Raw genomic sequence first — 19777 nt, 5'->3', positions numbered from 1 at the left:
GGTATTTTTTTCCTCACATAAGTTGCCAAAGACACGACCAGTTACTACGTTCCTGTTGTTTGGTCCTGTAACGTTGCTTTGTGGGACATTTATTTTTATTTTGTTGAGTGAAGGATCTGTAGAGTTATCAGACACCAACACCATCAGATCGACACGCCCTCGCTCCGCGCCGCCGGCTCGGTTCGACTCTGATACTACCTCCGGAGGCGCAGCGAAATTTCACCCCTCACCGCATCTGAAACGTTCACACAAAGGCGGATGCGGAGAATTGGCGCAGTATCCCCGCATGCAAACGGCTGCGTGAATGGGACAAGAGGGTTCTAGTGAGAGACACGAGGAAAACAAACAAGCATGCAAATGGAAATTATCGAGGCCGGCAAAATTATTGAGCTCATTTTAATTTATCGTATGATTAATTGATTTATTGATTATCGTGACAGGCCTACATGTCATCATTTCAGATGGGTGGTATCAGAGTGGTCAAAGTGCTCAGCCTCATGTGGCGGTGGCTGGAAACAGAGGCAGATCTCCTGTCAGCAGCTGGATGCCAGAGGTGCAGTGAGGATTCTGACAGCAGCTGCCTGTGAGAGGATGAGCCAGCCAGCAGACACAGAGCAGTGCACCGCCAATAACTGTCCAACCTGGGTAACCAGTCCATGGGGAAAGGTACGTTCTGAACACTGAATTGAACATATGTACATGTTACACACTGTAGAAATGGATTGTTACGTGTGAACTCTGTGTTACTCAATTTCAGTGTTCAGGGAGGTGTTTAGGCCCCACCACCACTGTACAGAAGAGATCTGTCATCTGCCAACATGCCAATGGCTCCTTGTACACAGACTGTGCACTCAGGGACAGGTACACAAACTCTCACAACACAAACACAGAAAATATTATTACCAGATATCAGGTCTAAATTCTCACAGTTCTGGTTGTTAACTGAATCTGTTTGCCCTAGTGGCAGTAATACCATGCATATATATGTGGATCACTGACAGCATTCTGGTTGGATGTGATTTTTTTTAGCTCATTTAATGGAATGCTTTAACATATGGCTATTTATCTCCAAGAGTGTGATGAGAAGATTGACATCAGTGCTTTGATTAGCTTAAAGACTGAAAGCAGCTAGCCTGGCTCTGTCCAAGTTCAAAAATATACCTAACAGCACCTCTAAAGTCCAGTTATTAAAGCATCAGATTTTGTCACTACAGCTTTTGTTTCAATGTATGCAATGATTGCTCCTCCTTTCCTGTCTTGAACTTACCAATGTCAGTCATATACAGCCAGTAGAGTCTTTTTTTCTAAAATCCTGTGTGGCAGAGGCAGCGTATGATGTTTCTGCATCCCCTTAGCTGTCACATTGATGGTGTTCATCTTGGCAAGGGCCGTGGGGTCCAATAGGCGGGGTTGTGTTTCCCCTACCCAATATAATGGTAGGAGAAACACTGGAAGGTTTCAGCTTTAGGATCTTTAAGATCCTTTAAGAATGCCTGAGTGAAACCCAAAGTTAATCTACTATTCTTCTTTTGTAAAACTCAGTCCATGTTCCAGATTTATGGGGGTTCCAGGCTGCTCTCTGCCAGGTTTTCCAGATAACAGTATAAACCTGCTATGTGAAACATGTCCAAGTAGATCTGTGAAAAGTAAAGTGCCACTGCAATGAATGCATGACACTAAAGACAAAGCTAAAACTACTCTCTTTCAGGCCTGCAGCAGTTCGCAACTGTTCCTCAGACCTGTGTGATGTCCAGTGGCGACCTGGTGCGTGGCGGGCATGCACGGTCGTCTGTGGGAGTGGATTTCAGTCCCGTAAGGTGGACTGTATTCACCGCAAGAGTGGCAGGACTCTGGCTGACCAGCACTGTGCCTGGCTCCTGCGACCCTCCACCTGGCAGCACTGCAACACTGCCACGTGTGAGAGTAAGTCTTTGAGTGTGTGTATATGTGACACTACATCAAGAAATCTTTGGAGGTTCCACAATTTTAAAATATGACATTTTGTGATCAAGAAACTTTTTTTTATTGTTAAAGAAATTATATAGCAGCTAAATAGTGTCCAGTTTATAACCAATAGTTGATTTCTCTCTGAACTCCATTTAAATCCAAGTAAATATTAGTTTATTATTGGAAGCTTTGTTTTCCATTTTATGTAACTGCATGCTTGCCTCTAATTACAAATACACAAAAAATTTAACATTGCTTTTTGTTCAGCTGACCATCCACTGAAAAGAATACGGATCAGTTGTAATTTTTACGCCCAGTGACCATGTGTGTAGGTAGCGAATGTACTTCCGCCCATCTGTGCCCCCATGGGCATGAAGGGAGAGGGGGTTGTAGCCGATTCCGTGGTCTGTCCAGGGACCATGGTCTCTGGCATGGACCAGTGGTTACTGGCACTAGGGGCGCTAGAGACACTGGTCGCGACCAGCTCATCAGTGGTCGCGACCAGTTACTCTGTGGCACGGACCAGTTGCTCTGTGGCACGGACCAGCTGGTCTCTGGCACGGACCAGTGGTCACAACCACTAGGGGCGCTAAAGAAACTGGTCCTGACTAGGGATGTAACGATTCACTCAACTCACGATTCGATTCGAGTCACGATTTTTTGTTCACGATTCGATTTTCTCACGGTTTTTTTTTTATTATAAAAATGAGCTACAGACAAATTATGACCAAATAAAATTATTTTTTATTCGTAGCAAAAACATCTTAGAGGTGCTTTCTTTACAGAAACTCTGTAAAACAGTTTGTGTCCTCCTTATAAAAAGTGCAACTTGCATGGTCATCTTAAACAATATCTCCTTTCTTTGGAAACAATCTCACAAATAAACTGGTGTTAACTGGTGTAATTCAGTAACTTAAATAAAACAAGATTATACAATCTTTCTTGACCAAAAAAAGAGGTCCTTTCTTTACAGAAACACTGTTAAAAGACTATTTTTGTGTCTTATAAAAAAGTGCAACTGAAGTAATATTCACTGAAGTAGTTATTCACATAAATAACAAAGAATGACTGGATTTTTAAAAACAAATCCCACATCAAAATAATAACATCAAAACTCTCTTCAAATAACCTAAGACTGGCTTGTGTAGCTTTAAACTTTCAGGTTTCTCTTGAGGAAAATTAACATGTCAACATTCTCAGGCCGTAGCTGAGATCTCTGTGAGGTTACAACATCCCCTGCGGTCGAAAAGACCCTTTCACTCGGGACAGAGGTGGCTGGTGTGGTGAGGTAGGCCTTTGCTAGAGGTGAAAGCAGTGGGTAAAACTTACTGTTCTCCTTCCACCATTTCAGTGGGCAGCTTGTGAGGGAAATAGACATTTCACTTCTGTACCTGACAAGTTCTGCCTCAATTCCACACATGTGATTGCCCTGTGCTGTCCCTACATTTTCTGTGAAAGTCCCTGCTAGGAGATCTTCCAATGCAGTCTTCTTGTGAGTTGGTTGTTGAAGGTCTGCATCCACCATGTCTGCCTGGTCAGCAGGCAGCTCTGCTGCATGTGTAGAGGCACTGGTGTCTGTTACACCTCCAGTTTCCTCCACAGGGGAATTGGTCTGTAAACAGCAAGACAATAACTTATTAATATATGTATTATATTATTCATATGCACAATTAAAAAATAATATGTATACTGTATATCTGTTTAATGATATAAAGGCAAATAATTGTGCAGGAGAGAAACAATCCCAAAGATCTTATACAAAATCAAATACAAAATCACTAAAATCAGATAAACCAATAGAAAAAGAAAAAAAAGGAAAAGAAGCAGAAAGGGGAAAGAGACAAGACAAAAACACAGGAAAACAACAAGGATTAAGATCTGTATGAAAATAAGTATGAAACACAGACCTGGCCTTAATGCAAAAGCAACACTAGTACTGCTATTAATTAAGTAAAATAAGTACCTGTTTGTACATCTGCACAGCTTTCTCCTTCACCCTCTGGAACACATCCTGGCGCTGATCTTCAGTAAGATGAGGTAGAGAGCGGAATCTGGGGTCTAAGGCAGTGCAGTCCAGCAGATGGTTGTCCCCAGGCCCAGTGTATCTGTCTGATAAATTGTTGAAGATTGCTTTCTTCATCGTGCTCACAGTGGTGGAGTCCTCTTCCACAGGCAACATGCTCTGCTCAATCGTGTGCTTTAAGGGCACAATGAGAGACACTGTTGGGTTTTGTTCATCACTTAGCACGGTGGTGACTGTCTTTAAGGGTTTGAGAAGTTTCATGATGTCCTCTGCATCACGGATGTCCAAGTTGTCCAGTGTGTCGATCTCGCGGGCATTGCGACGGACTTCGGGGCTAAGCAAAGCAGCAGCCACAGCCGGTTGCAGGTCGAGATACCTTTGCAACATGTCCAGGCTGCTATTCCAGCGTGTTGTCACATCCACAATTAGCTTGTGCTCATTGATGTCCGGGCCGAGCAGTAGTTTTTGCTTCGCAGCCAACACAGCAGTGGCTGTCGGGCTCCTGTGGAAGAAGTTCACAATCCGCCGGATCCGACCCAGCAAGCGCGAAATGCGCGGCACACTCAAACCAGCCTGGGTGGCTAGGTTTAAAGTGTGGGCGAAACACTTGATGTGCGGTGCCAGCCCGGCTTCCCTCACTGCCACATCCATATTTCTCGCGTTGTCGGTGACTACTGCGATGCTTTGTTGTTGCCTTTCCAGCTGCCATTCCGCCACCGCCTCCTTTAGCACTTCGGCTATGTTAGCCCCTGTATGTGACTCCAAAAGAGGTCGCGTCTGAAGCACAAAGCCAGCCAACTCCCACTCGGCATTGATCACATGAGCAGTTATAGTGATATAACTCTGCGTGGCTCTAGATGTCCACCCGTCGGTTGTGATAGACACAGTATCAGCCTCCCGGAGAATCTCAACCACATGAGCTCTTACCTCCTGGTAGAGTTTTGGCACCACCACCTGACTGAAGTGCTGTCGTGACGGGATGCGGTATCTTGGCTCTAGCGTGTTCATCAACAGCCGAAAGCCCTCGTTTTCAACAACGGAAAACGGCCTCAAATCTTTTCCAATAAAATAACCAATTGCCTTGGTGATTTCTTGCGCTCTTGCGTTGTGATGATGGAGAGGAGCTGCAAAACCTCCCGTCAGAGTAGTTTGCCCCCTCGGCAATTTTCGCTGAGGTGGCGTAAGTTCACTTTGCTTCTCACTGTGGTGGCGGCTAATATGCTGCTGCATGTTGCTCGTGTTGCCGTTGTATGGTAGCAGTCTCCTGCAATATTTGCATGCTGTTTTGGTTTTGTCTGTCCATTTCTCACCGGTTGTCTTTGAGTATATGGGGAATCCGAAATGCTGCCACACAGGTGACTTAAGACCGCGCTGTGCATCCTCTACGTCAAAGTCACTGCCTACTGTCGCCATTTCTTCCCTTGTTCTGTGCCCGTACCTAGTCACATGACTTGACGTCTGACGTTGAACAAATGAGTCGCCAACCAGTGACTTTTTTCTAAAAGATAACGTGACCTTTTTTTTTTTTTAAAAAAAAAAAGAACTCTCCTATTCGCAAATCGATTCATTTTTTCTGTCAACCGATTCGAATCGTCACGCATTTGAATCGATTTTTAATCGAGTCGCGATGCATCGTTACATCCCTAGTCCTGACCAGCTCCTCAGTGATCTGCCCTGTGGTCCCTGTGGTCTGTGAAGCGGCTTTAGTATTTTCTCCCCTTTCCCCTTTCCACTGTTAGCTGGATAAATGTCAGAGATCATAATCTTTTGTCTATAAAATACACTATATCAGAATTATTATGATTAATATTGTTATTATTATTGATTATGAAGATCCGTGTGGTCAGGACCAGCTGGTCTCTGGCACGGACCAGTGGTCACTACCACTAGGGGCGCTAAAGACACTGGTCGCGACCAGTGGCACAGTGGTCATGACCAGCTGCTCTGTGATCTGTTCTGTTGTTTGGACCAGTTGAGTGACCTGTGGAGTGTTTGTTTGTTTGTATTTATTTTTAATACAACTTTTCCCTTTTCTCACTGTGTTAGCAGAATAGCCTAAATGTGAGAAGCCATAATCGTTTGTCTATCCAATGTTATTGATCACTATTATTAATAGAAATCATAATAACAATGATTAAATTATTATTATTAGTCGTAGTTGTATGAGTAGTACTTTCGTTGTAGCCGATTCTGTGGTCTGTCCAGGGAACATGATCTTTGGCATGGACCAGTGGTCACTACCACTAGGGGCGCTAAAGACACTGGTCTGTCTTGTGGTCCTTGTCATCTGCCTGTTGTCTTACTGAGTGGTCTTTGGAGTAGTTATTGTACATTTAATACACCTCCCTTTTCTCATTGTGTTGGCAACACTGTGCTGAATAAATGTAAAAATAAATAAATTAAAATAATTATCTTTTGTCTGTCAAATATTATTGATCTTTACTATTAATAGAAATCATAATAGAATAGAACAGAAATAACTTTATTGTCCCCGAGGGGAAATTTTCCTTGGGCACAGTGCTACAATTTGTTGCTTCACAGAAACAAGCATACCTCAACAACAGACACACATAAAAAAAACAGTTATAAAATCAACATAAAAACATCTCAAAATATGGAAGACACTATACATTTTAACACTGACAATGTGGCAGCTTAATTTTAGTTTTCTTGTTCAACAGCTTGATAGAAGTCGGGATGAACGATATCTTCAGTCTGTTTGATTTGCACTTTGGCACACGGAGTCTTCTTCCTGATGGCAGAGTAACAGTGATTAAATTATTATTATTAGTCGTAGTTGTATGAGTAGTACTATCGATTATGCAGGTCCGTGTCTTCCTGACTGGTTTAAACTTTACCAATGTGTTGCATTTTAAAAGCTTGTCACATTACCCTTTGTATCAAATCTTGATCTAGAAACTAATGTCAAATAAATGTAGTGGAGGAAAAAATGTAGAGTTGAGTGATAAACCAAGATCAAATGGAAATACAAAAATGTAAAAGTTTAATTAAAAATTCAACTTAAGTAGCCTACAGTACAGTAACAAAAGTAACAGTCAAATTTTCTTGATTGATCCAGCACCTGATCACTCGATGATCGTTCCAAGGATTTTCTCTGCATAAAATCTGGAAAAACCCTCTAATCTCACCAGGATGTCAATTGTGGTCTGCATAAAAGAAAACATTTTAGTTCAGGACAACATAGGAAAAAAAATAAACAAGGAAGAGGACACATTACCAGCTTTATTAATGTTAAATTAACAGATGTAATTATATTTATGGGTGATCAAGTAACCGTAAGCTAAATTCTGTTAGAATGGTAGAACTGTGACATTAAAGGATACCTTTATGTCTTTGTTCAACTAAAATTGGAACATACCTCTGGCACCATGACGGTTTCACGGTGTGACAGTATTTTTTTTTTCATGCATAATCAGGTGTTCACAGCATTTTCTACTGGTTGAGAGAGGAATTACTGCAGTAGATTTGTCACAGTCTGCTCATCTCCTGTCTGCTGGTATCATTCCACTCACCTGTCTCTGCTCCACTCTGCCAGTCAGCCACACCTCCTCATCAGGCCAACTCTCCACACCTGTGACAGCCCTGGCTGCATTTAAGCCTGCTCCTGTCTCTGCTTCAGTGCCAGATTGTTCTCGTGTCATGCCTGACTTTCCAGCGTTTTTCCCCGGACTGATCACCTGTTGCCGACCTCGTCTGTCCCCGACCTGCCGACCTTGTCTCTGCCCTGGTTATTACCTCAGCCTTCTGTCTTCGACCACAAGTTTCGCCTATCCCCTCCAGGTAACACACCTGCTCGGCTCGGTGGCCACACAGCTCACCACTGGACCTGTCTGCCTGCTAGGTAATCCACCTGTTGTTGGCTTTGACTTCAGTCAGCGACGCCAGGCTCACTCCTTCTCAGATCTCGCAGATCACTGTGAGCCAAGACTTTTCTCCCTGTCACTGTATAAACTGTTAAAGACTCCAGTGATAAATAAAGGTCATTACCGACTGATATCCTGTCTGCCTGTGCTGCTTTTGGGTCCTCACCATACCCGTGACAGTACAATCTGGCCAGACATGGACCCAGCACACACGGCTATGGATCACCTGGAGAAGGTAGAGGCGATGCTCCAGCACCACGAGGCGCTGCTACTTTCAAACTCAGCAGATGTTCGACTGGCAGTGGCTAAACAGGAGCAGGCGTTTACCTCGCTAGCCTCGCAGGTCCAACAGCTCGCCGCAGCTTTTGCTCAAGCTGTCCCTCTGCCTCCGGAACCAGTCCAGCCTCCACCAGCCCCGACTGCCTCTGCCTCTGTCTCTGCCTCTGCCTCTGCTTTTGCCTCGGAGCCTCGTGTGGGGGTTTCTGAACGCTACGCCGGGGACGCGGAGGGCTGCCGCACGTTCCTCACGAATTGCTCCATCCTGTTCGCTCTCCAGCCCCATACCTTCGCTTGTGAGGATGCCAGGGTGGCGTTCACCGTGAATCATCTGACGGGGCGCGCTCGGCTGTGGGGAACAGCCGAGTGGGAGCGTCGCACTCCAGCGTGCTCCTCTTTCCAAGCCTTCGCCGCCGAGCTCTGCAAGGTGTTCGGAGAAGCTTCCCGAGGTCCGGATGCTTCTGGAGGGCTTCTGGGTCTGAACCAAGGGACTCGTTCAGTGGCCGATTACTCCATCCACTTCCACACCCAGGCTAGCTCCAGTGAGTGGAACCAGGCTGCCCAGTGCGACGCATTCCTGATGGGGCTCGCTGACTACATTAAGGACAAACTGATTTCTTACGAACTCCCCACCACTCTCGACGGCATCATCGAGCTGGCGTCCCGCATCGATCGGCGCATTCAAGCGAGACAGCGGGAGAAACATCAGGGGCTCACGGGACGACGCCAGCCCGCCCCGTCACCAGCGGCTTCCGGGGTATCGATGCCTCCTGGCAGCCGGCCTTCAGGGGAGCCTGAACCCATGCAGGTTGGTCGGGCCAGCCTAACTCCTGAAGAGAGGAGGAGACGCCGCGAGGGGAACCTCTGCCTGTATTGTGGCCAAGCCGGACACTTTATTTCCCGGTGCCCACATCGGCCCTATGACTGCGCCATTAACCTCCAGTCCGGTGCCACGCCGCCCAGAGGACGCCAGTATTCTCTGTCCGTTCTTGAGAGGGGGGCGATGGAGAAATATAGACATTACCATCAAGAACCGGTACCCCCTGCCTCTCATCTCCTCAGCTTTCGAGCTCCTAGAGGGGGCCACCATATTCACCAAGCTTGACCTGCGCAACGCCTATCACCTGGTCCGGATCCGCGAGGGGGACGAGTGGAAGACGGCGTTCAATACCCCCCCCCCTGTCACTACGAGTACCTGGTGATGCCCTTCGGCCTCACCAACGCCCCTGCTGTCTTCCAGGCCCTGGTGAATGACGTGCTCAGGGATATGCTCAACAAGTTTGTCTTCGTGTACCTTGATGATATCCTGATCTTCTCCCGCTCCAGAGAGGAACATGTGCATCACGTCCAGAAGGTCCTCCAACGTCTCCTGGAAAACTCCCTGTTCGTCAAGGCCGAGAAGTGTGAGTTTCATGCCTCGTCTGTCCGTGGGACCGTGGAGATGGACTCCAAGGTTTCTGCCGTCACCACTTGGCCCACCCCTGATTCCCGCAAGCAGCTTCAACGTTTCCTGGGCTTCGCCAACTTCTACCGGAGGTTCATCAGGGGCTACAGTTCGGTGGCGGCCCCCCTCACAGCTCTTACCTCCTCCAAGGTGCCCTTTCTCTGGTCCACGGCTGCCAATGACTCTTTTCAGGCCCTGAAGACACGATTCACCTCTGCCCCCATCCTCCAAATGCCGGACCCTGAACGGCAGTTCGTGGTCGAGGTGGACACTTCCGACTTAAGAGTGGGGGCCGTCTTGTCCCAGAGAGCGGCCTCCGACCAGAAGTTGCACCCCTGCGCCTTCTATTCCCGACGTTTGACCCCGGCAGAGAGGAATTATGACATTGGGAACCGAGAGCTCCTCGCCGTCAAGTTGGCTTTGGAAGAGTGGCGACACTGGCTCGAGGGGACTAAACTGCCGTTTCTGGTATGGACAGACCATAAGAACCTTGAATACCTCCGGTCCGCTAAGAGACTGAACTCCCGCCAGGCCCGATGGGCACTCTTCCTGACCCGCTTCAACTTTTCCCTCTCCTATCGACCGGGGTCCCGCAACGTCAAGCCCAACGCCCTGTCCCGTCTGTTCTTGGAAGAGGAGGGGGACAGGGCCGACCCAGACACTATCCTGCCTTCTTCCCGTCTGGTGGCCACACTCACCTGGGAGATCGAGGAGAAGGTCAGGGCCGCCGCCCAAGACCAGCCCGGACCCAGCGCTTGCCCTCCCAACCGTCTGTTCGTCCCACCTGCCCTTCGATCCGAGGTTCTACAATGGGCCCACAGCACTCAACTTACCTGTCATCCAGGGATCCAACGGACCAAGGACGTCGTGCAGCGCCGGTTCTGGTGGACATCACTGGATGAGGACGTTCGGGATTTTGTCAATGCCTGTCCCACCTGCAACCAGCACAAGCCAGCTCACCATGCCCCTGCCGGTCTTCTACATCCCCTGCCTGTACATCATCGTCCCTGGTCGCATATTTCTTTGGACTTCGTCACCGGTCTACCACCATCCAGCGGCAACACTACTATCCTAACGGTGGTAGATCGGTTCAGCAAGATGGCACATTTCGTGCCCCTGCCCAAACTTCCATCATCAAAGAGACGGCGAAACTACTCCTCCTCCACGTCATCCGTCTCCACAGCATCCCAGTGGACGTGGTCTCTGATCGGGGTCCCCAGTTCGCCTCAGTATTCTGGAGGGAGTTCTGCTCACTCCTGGGAGCCACTGTCAGCCTGTCCTCGGGGTACCACCCCCAGTCCAACGGCCAGACCGAACGCAAGAATCAGGAGATGGAAACGGCACTACGCTGCATGACGTCTCAAAACCCTACTTCCTGGTCCGAACAGCTTTTATGGGTAGAATACGCCCACAACACATTGACCAGCTCTGCCACTGGTCTCTCCCCCTTTGAGTGCACCTATGGGTTCCAGCCACCGCTCTATCCTGCACTTGAAAAAGAGGCATCCTGCCCCTCTGTCCAGGACTTCATCCGCCGTTGTCACAGGACCTGGACCCGAGCCAGGGCGGCTCTACTTCGGGCCGCTGACCGCTACACCGCGGCCTCCAATCGCCACCGCTCCAAGGCCCCGGACTACCAACCGGGGCAGAAGGTTTGGCTCTCTACCCGTGATCTTCCCCTCCGGGTGGAATCCAAGAAACTGGCTCCACGCTTCATCGGCCCGTTCGAGATCCAGGAGATCGTCAACCCGGTGGCAGTGAGGCTCAAACTCCCTAGATCCATGCGAGTTCATCCCACGTTTCACGTCTCCAAGGTAAAACCGGTCCAAGAGAGCGCCCTGGTTCCTGCCACACCGCCTCCACCACCTCCTCGCCTCATCGATGGAGGCCCCTCCTACACTGTCCGTCGCCTCCTGCAGTCTCGCCGGCGTGGGAGGGGATTCCAGTACTTGGTGGACTGGGAGGGTTACGGCCCTGAAGAAAGGTCCTGGGTCCCTGGGAGGGACATCTTGGACCACAACCTCATCAGGGACTTCCATCGACGCAACCTCACCCAGACATCCAGAACCAGGCCACCTCCCAGACCACATCCTCCGTCGGAGTCCCCGAACGACAGCGACGATGCCAAGGACAGGGCGGGCCCCCCCTACTCTGAAGAGGACGACAACGACACCCTCCCCGGGACCAGGGAGGTGGAGATGGACGCTGGACTCTCAGATGAGTATTAGATCAGATCACTGTGAGCCAAGACTTTTCTCCCTGTCACTGTATAAACTGTTAAAGACTCCAGTGATAAATAAAGGTCATTACCGACTGATATCCTGTCTGCCTGTGCTGCTTTTGGGTCCTCACCATACCCGTGACAAGATTGACTTAGGATGGTCTATTTTACTGTCATGATGAGTGAATATTGTAGAATAATTCCACACTAGTAGTAATACAGGTTTGCATGGCCCCAGAAAATGATGCTGTTTACAAAAAAGAGCCACTCATGATTCGAATGAAGTGAGGAATCAGAATGCAAAGACAATTGCAGTCAAAATACAGAACTTTTACTGTGCAAATTTCACAAACATCTTTTATAAAACCAATACAAAAAGTAGTGCAACTTGCAATAACTATACTTTTTGCTTCAAGTTCAAGCCCAGGTACATTACACAGTATTAAAGTAAATCTAAAAAGGAAATATAAAACAAGTGTGACTTAGTGAAGAGACAATTTGCATTAATATGGGCTTTGAGGTATATTCACATTCAAATAAATAGCAAAAAAAAGTGAACTGAACAGCATGCAAAGGCAACTTCCATAATGAATACAAAAAGGTGTGCAACTTGCATTAGTTCAAGCTATAGATACATTACACATGTATTCAAGTAAATCTAAAATGAAAACTTGCATTGCTTTGAGGTCTATATACACATTCAAACAAATAAAATAGTAAAACAAAATTATGCAACTTGCATTAGTTATTATTTCCTTAAAAAGTATTGTTTTGAAACCAGTGTTGAACATATAAAAGAAATATAAAGTGCAGCTTGGCTCACAGGATTATCCTGTATAATAGAAACAATAATCATACATTTCAACATTTACAAATTTTGAGCCAGGAAAACCAGATGGTCCACAGCATCTGGTTTGAGTGCGGCCCTGTGGCAAGTGACAATGTTGCCACCAGTGCTGAACACTGTCTCAGATGGAGCACTGGTGGCGGGGATGCATAAATACTGTCAAGCTAGCTTGGCAATGCGAGGGAAATTTGTCTGATGGCATCTCCACCAGTCTAAAGGGTCTGCATCACTGTCAACATCTGTGGTCTGTAAGTAGACTGTCAGCTCCATTCTGATCCTTTCCTCTTCTGACAGTGTGCTGCTGCTGCTGGTGGTGGTGCTCTGCCTTTTGAAAAAGCTGGCCAAAGTCGTTTTTCTTTTTTCCTCAGGAGGAGGAACAGGCTCTGCTTCTGCTGCTGCTGCTGCTGCTGCTGCACCAGCAGCCCCTGAGAGAGTGTCCTGTTGAGCCTTTATTAGTGACACTATCTCTTCGACTGCTCTGGATAAAACCTGCTCCACCTTTTCTTTATCTATATACTTGGTTCTAAACCGTGGATCAAGAAGAGATGCAATGTCAAGCAGGTCATCTGGGACCTGATCGGAATATTTCTCATTCAAGTAGGCTAGAATGTTTCTCTTCACATCCTTCGTCAGCTGAGTATCACTCTCTTCCTCAGCAAGAATGGATGTGTTGAAGAGACTGAGCACTGGCTTGAGGTAGGAGACACTGACATACTGCTCTCGTGACAAGGCATCTGTGAAGTCCTGGAGTGGGCTCAACACCTTGTTTACAGCCTCTAGGACATCCACATCCTGCCAGCTGAGGACCAAGTGCCTTGATTTCTTGTCAGCTTTTAGAACCTGACTAATGGCCCTCTCTTGCTCAAGTACTCTTTGAATCATCACTTGACGTGATCCCCACCTGGTAGGCGTCTCAGTTGTGAGCACATGCTTTGGAAGACCCAGATCATTCTGAACAATGGCCAGGTCCCTCCTTTTCTTCCAAGAGTATGAGAAGGCTGACACAATTTTTTTGCAGACACCTACTGCACGTTGTATGCGGTCATCTTTCACACCTCTCTCTGTAAAAACGACAAATAATTATATTAGTTCACTTATCCTAATGTTAATTAAAACATTGATTTTACTTTAGCCCCAAACCAAATGATTCCAATAAACCCACATGAAGCAAGTTGAAAATAATCTCATATCAGGCATTGATGATGATGATGATGATGATAATAATGATAATAATAATAATAATAAGATAATAATAATGATAATGATGATGAAAAGAGATAACAGAAAACTCCTTATTAATATCATTTTACAGCTATCAATTATAGTTCACTATTAATATAAAAACTATTGCTTACCTATGGCTAGGTGAAGCCTGTGACCAAAGCACTGGAGTCTTGTCCAATTGTTCAGTTCGATAGCCTTCTTGATGTTGGCTCCATTGTCTGTAGTGATGGCCACTAGCTTCTGCTCTGAAAGCCCCCAGGAATCAAGTGCCTCTTGCAGGCCTACTGCAAGTAACTCTCCAGTATGGTCATCAGGAAAGTAGCTTGTTTGCAAACAATGACTTTGCGATACCCATTCGTCACTTATAAAGTGAACTGTAAGGCTAAGGTAGGGCTCCATAGTGTGACTGGACCACATATCAGTCGTTACTGCGAAGTGGCGGACGGTCGCCAGGTCTGTTTCGAGCTTAGCTCTGTGCTTTTGGTACAAGTTGGGGATAGCAACTTGGCTAAAGTACTTTCTGCTTGGTATTTCATACCTAGGATCCAGCGTCTTGATCATCTGCTTGAAGCCTTCTTTTTCGACTGTATTTAGCGGGACCATGTCTTTGACTATGTGAATAGTGATAGAGTGTGTAATCTCGATCCACCGTTTGCTTTTTCTGTAGTCCCTCTAGCAAACGCGTCTTGAAGTGACATTTGGCTTGACTTTTCTTTTGCTTTCCCCGTGTTACCTGCTGATGTGGAGGGCGCTGACCTTAACTTCATACATTCTTGATATTCCAAGACATGCTTGCGGCTAAGGTGGTGGAGCAAATTGCTCGTGTCGCCGCCTCCGGCGACAACTTTAGCCCGACAACACTTGCATAAAATGGTTGTTTGGTCGACGTCGGATTTTTTGAAACCAAAAAACCTCCAAACAACAGACAAGGCTCCTCTTTTTGGCACAAGTTCTTCTATGTTGTCATGTTCAACTAGTTCTGCAGCTTCGCTTTCGGAACTTTCAGTGTCTGTCCTATCCATCATCCACCAGAGCACTACTGTTTACCCTTGCCGCGCAGTCGCACCATGCGTGTTTAGAAGCGCAACATTGAAAAGGGTCCGGTCTGAAACAGTGTCGCGCAGCGTAGCGTTCCGAACATTGTGTAATCAAATACACCGGTATGGCGGTACATTAAAAATTCATATCATAACGAAAATATACACCGGTATTCGGTGTGAACCGGTATACCGCCCAGCACTACATCAATGATAAAGTCAATGTTTGCAAGGAGGCTTTAATCCAACGACAACATTGGCTTTATCAAATCAGTGAGGTCATTCATCTGTTGGACATAGTAAGGGTAAATAAACATTTATTCATACACTCTTTGACAAAATTATCACTTTTAAAAAATTACTTAAAAAAATATTACTTACGTGTTTCTCATTGAAACATGTTGGCTTTCCGTTAAGGATTGTTTTCAGGGCACGGCTTCCCCCAGGGTTTTGCCAAAGGAACATCCTGTTGGATTTCCTCTCCCCACTGTCCAGCATTTCTTTCAGTTCCTTTAAGAATGACATCTGTTAAGAACACTGGTTCAACATTTACTGTTTATAAATAACTAGAATAAACAATACAAACCTTTATTCTTTTCTTGGAAATGAGGCCTTCAACCCCTTTGTTCTTGAGGCAGGTCAAAGTACTGCAAAGTGCATAAAAACAAATAAGCAGCAATACAGCACAGTACAATATGTCACTGTAGCCTTCCCCGTGCTACCGTGGGTTATCTCAGAGACCACACGCACACTGTACTTTGTTATATGCCGTTTATTGTCCTCAGCACACTTATCACACTGCCAGGGGAACCGAATGTGGCTCGTGCGTCTCGGCCATCCACTCTTCTTCCAGCGTGCTTCCTGCTCTCCTGCTTGTCTCCCCTGCATTTCCCATCTGCGGCCCAGCACGATACTGCATAACAAGGCAGACAGTGATTACTAAACAGGTGCCAGCCCTGTCAATTACTCACCTGGGACTGCTCTCGTGAGCCCTCTCCACCTCTCTCTCCTCCGCAGCCGCACCTCGACCACGTCCCCCTCCACATACCTCCACCGCCCGACTCAGGCCGGGGAGCCATCCGGCTGAACCTACCCCCCCCCCCCCCTCCCCCCATGGGTGCGAGAGAGAAAATCGGCCACCGCCATCTGCACCCCCAGTTAATGCACCACCCTGAATTTGTATGGTTGCAACGTCAGATACCACCGGGTGATACGGCCGTTGGTATCCATGCGGTGGAGCCACTGGAGGGGAGCGTGGTCCAAACAGAGGATGAACGGCCGCCCCAGCAGGTAATACCGCAGAGCACCGGCCGCCCACCGGATAGCTAAGCACTCCTTCTCGATGGTGCTGTATCGAGACTCCCTCTTGGACAGTTTCCGGCTGATGTAAAGCACCGGGCAGTCAGCCCCCTGCACCTGCTGAGACAAAACCGCCCCCACACCCCTGTTCGAAGCATCGGTCTGCAGGAGAAAAGGGAGAGAAAAGTTTGGTGTGTGGACGAGAGGCTCCCCACAGAGGGCTCGTTTGACCTTCTCAAACGCCAGCTGGCAAGACTCCGTCCACTGGACCAGATCTGAGGCACCCTTCCGGGTGAGGTCAGTCATGGGGCTGGTCAGGTCCGCAAAGCATGGAATGAACCGCCAGTAGTAGCTGGCCAGCCCCAAGAACCGCCTCACCTCTTTTTTTGTCTTGGGTCTCAGGCAGGCAGCAATCGCAGCTGTCTTATCTACCTGAGGACGCACCTGCCCGGCACCCAAGTGGTACCCCAGATACCGTACATCCCCCCATCCAACCGCATACTTCTTTGGGTTGGCCGTGAGCACCGCCCGCCGCAGTGACTCGCGGCCACCTGCTGCATATGCTTGGCCCAGCCGCCACTGTGGATGATCACATCATCCAAGTAGGCGGCCGCATACGCAGCACCCGGTCCATGAGGCGCTGGAAGGTGGCTGGGGCCCCGAACAATCCAAATGGAAGTGTAACAAATTGGTACAAACCATACGGGGTGGAGAAGGCCGTCTTGTCCTTAGACCCTGGAGACAAGGGAATCTGCCAGTAGCCCTTGGTCAAATCCAGTGTCGTGAAAAAGCGAGCCGTGCCCAACCGATCCAAGAGCTTGTCGACCTGGGGCATCGGGTAGGCGTCAAATTGTGACACATCATTCACCTTGCGATAGTCCACACAGAACTAGACAGTCCCATCCTTCTTGGCCACCAGAACTATGGGGCTACACCAGGCACTGTTGGACTCTTCTATTACCCCCATTTCCAGCATGGCCGCCAATTCCTCCTGAACCACTTTTCTCTTGTGCTCCGGTAACCGATAGGGCCGTGAATGCACCGCCACGCCCGGGCGCGTCTCGATATGGTGCTGTATGAGGTCTGTGCATCCTGGCAGGGGGGAGAACACATCAGCATAACGCTGCTGCAACCTGGCAACATCTGCTCTCTGGGACGGTGTGAGATGGTCACCACAGAAGAGCGAGGCGGAAATGGCGGATTTTGGCACCTCAGGCCCCAGCTCATCTCTCTCTGCCACAGTTGTCACTAGGGAAACAGGCTCCACCTCTCTCCAGGCTTTGAGGAGGTTGAGGTGGTAGATCTGTGTTGTCCCTCCCCTGTCAGAACGCACAACCTCATAGTCGACGTTGCCCACCCGGTCCTTGCCACTTGCTGAGTAATTTGGAGCTGGATGACGGAAGTAATACAAGCACTTTATCTCCCGGTGCAAATTGTCTCAATCTAGTTCCTCTGTTGTACAGGCGCTGTTGACACTCCTGGGCCTTAAGCAAATTCTCCCGTGATAGTTGCCCGAGTGTGTGGAGTTTTGCTCTAAGGTCCAGGATGTACTGAACTTCATTTTTACTCGGGCTCGGCCCTTCCTCCCAGCTTTCCTTAACCAGGTCCAGAGCCCCCCGCAGTGTCCTGCCAAACAGCAGTTCAAAGGGAGAAAATCCCGTGGAGGCCTGGGGGACCTCCCGCACTGCAAACAACAGAGGATCTAGCCACCTATCCCAATTGTGGCCATCCTCGTGCACAAACTTATGGATCATGGATTTCAAAGTTTTATTCAGACGCTCGACGAGCCCGTCTGTCTGTGGGTGATATACACTAGTCCGTATTGACTTGATCCCCAATAACCCATAAAGTTCCCATAGTGTACGTGACATAAACAAGGTGCCCTGGTCAGTTAGGATCTCTTTCGGGATCCCAACGCGGGAGATGACCTGAAACAGTGCCTGTGCCACGCTCTTTGCAGAGATAGTGTGCAGGGGCACTGCTTCGGGATATCGTGTTGCGTAGTCCACGAGGACTAACACAAAACGATACTCCCGTGCACACCGGTGAAACAGCCCGATGAGGTCCATACCAATCCGCTCAAATGGGACCTCCATGAGAGGTAATGGGCGTAAAGGCGCTCTTGGGATGGCCGGCTGGTTAACCAGCTGGCATTCAGGGCAAGACGCACACCACTGGTGAACATCTCCCCGAATGCCGGGCCAATAGAATCGGGCCGTTATCCGGTCTAGTGTTTTGTCACCCCCCATGTGCCCAGCCATTGGGTTATAATGAGCCACCTGGAATAGTGAACTATTCCTTTAACGCTATGCTTTTTCCCCCCATATCTAATTTCCACTGGCACCACGGGGTAGCTGTGAATATCCCCATGTACACACCTAATATCCACCAAGGATGCCTCCACCAAAGCCCTGGGTCGAACCAGGTTCAGGTGGATTATAGACTGCATACAGCCCGAATCCACCATTGCCTGATGTATACCCCCTTGAATCCTTACCGGAACACTGTATGTCCCCCCTGGACCGGGGGAGGGTGTAGGAGGGCCAGCGACCCGGATCACCTGGCCGACCTCCATAAGTGGGCACTCCCGGCGGAAGTGTCCGGGCCGCCCGCACCTCCAGCACTCCTGCCCCGACGCTTGAGGAACCTCCTGTGAGTCGAGAGCAGTGCCCGTAGTGGCTGGAACCTGGGAGGGAGAGAGAGCATAAGGAGGATTAGAGCGGGGTGAGGGGGAGGGCCAAGCGGACGTACGGTGTGGGTCAGGGCCCTGCGGCCAGTGGCAGGGCTCTCCTGCAGGCCGCCAAAATCGGGCAGCCTGGAGCTGGCCCCTACGGTGAACCACGAGGTGATCCTCCGCGAGAGCGACTGCGGCCGCTAAGGTCCAGGATGTACTGAACTTCATTTTTACTCGGGCTCGGCCCTTCCTCCCAGCTTTCCTTAACCAGGTCCAGAGCCCCCCGCTCTGGTGGCCCTGCACCCACTCCAACATCCCCATCGGGATCCCCTCCACAAACTGCTCCAGCACGAGCAGCTCGAGGATCCGCTTCTCCCCCGCCGACTCCCTCCGGCTGCAGCCACCTGGCCGTGGCGTCCCTTGGTTGCTGGCCGAACACGAAGGGCCGGCCGGCGGACCCCAGCCGGATGGTCCGGAATCGGCGACGGTGATGCTCGGGGGAGAAGCCCAGCCAGTCCAGGATGGCTTTCTTCACGTCCTGGAAGCTCCCCCAAGCGGAGGCCGGCAGACCGAGGGCTGCAGTCTGCGCCTCCCCTGACAGTAAGGGGAGCAGCCGCAAGGCCCACTCCCCCACCGGCCATCCGCACGCCACCGCCGTCGACTCGAACATATCTAGGAAGCTCTGAGGATCGTCCTCCGCCGCCAGCTTGTGTAATACGACCCCTGAGAGCGCGCGAGGAGATGCCGCTGCCCCCGACAGAGCCAACAGCGACTGCAGCAGCCGGGTCTGTGCCTCCGTCTGCGTGTGGAGCGCCTCCAACTGCTGCCTATTTACCGCTGCCTGCTCCTGGTGCATCGCGGCGAGCTCCCCCAGCATCTGGCCCAGTAACGTCACTGATGG

General features: G+C 49.1%; 1 protein-coding gene across 1 annotated transcript in view; it reads left to right on the top strand.

Moving 5' to 3' along the window:
* Positions 1-19777, top strand: part of LOC140995091 (ADAMTS-like protein 1) — a 42184-nt gene that overhangs the window by 13785 nt on the left and 8622 nt on the right. Inside the window, exons 4-6 of the mRNA XM_073465012.1 lie at positions 462-666; positions 758-861; positions 1709-1923. Coding sequence (XP_073321113.1) covers positions 462-666; positions 758-861; positions 1709-1923 — 524 coding nt within the window. The remainder of the gene's footprint in view (positions 1-461; positions 667-757; positions 862-1708; positions 1924-19777) is intronic.

Source organism: Pagrus major, chromosome 4, assembly GCF_040436345.1.
Source record: "Pagrus major chromosome 4, Pma_NU_1.0".
In the NCBI taxonomy this organism is placed as follows: Eukaryota; Metazoa; Chordata; class Actinopteri; order Spariformes; family Sparidae; genus Pagrus; species Pagrus major.
The sequence above is the reverse complement of the archived record's forward strand: the minus strand, read 5'-3'. Positions and strand labels throughout refer to the sequence as shown.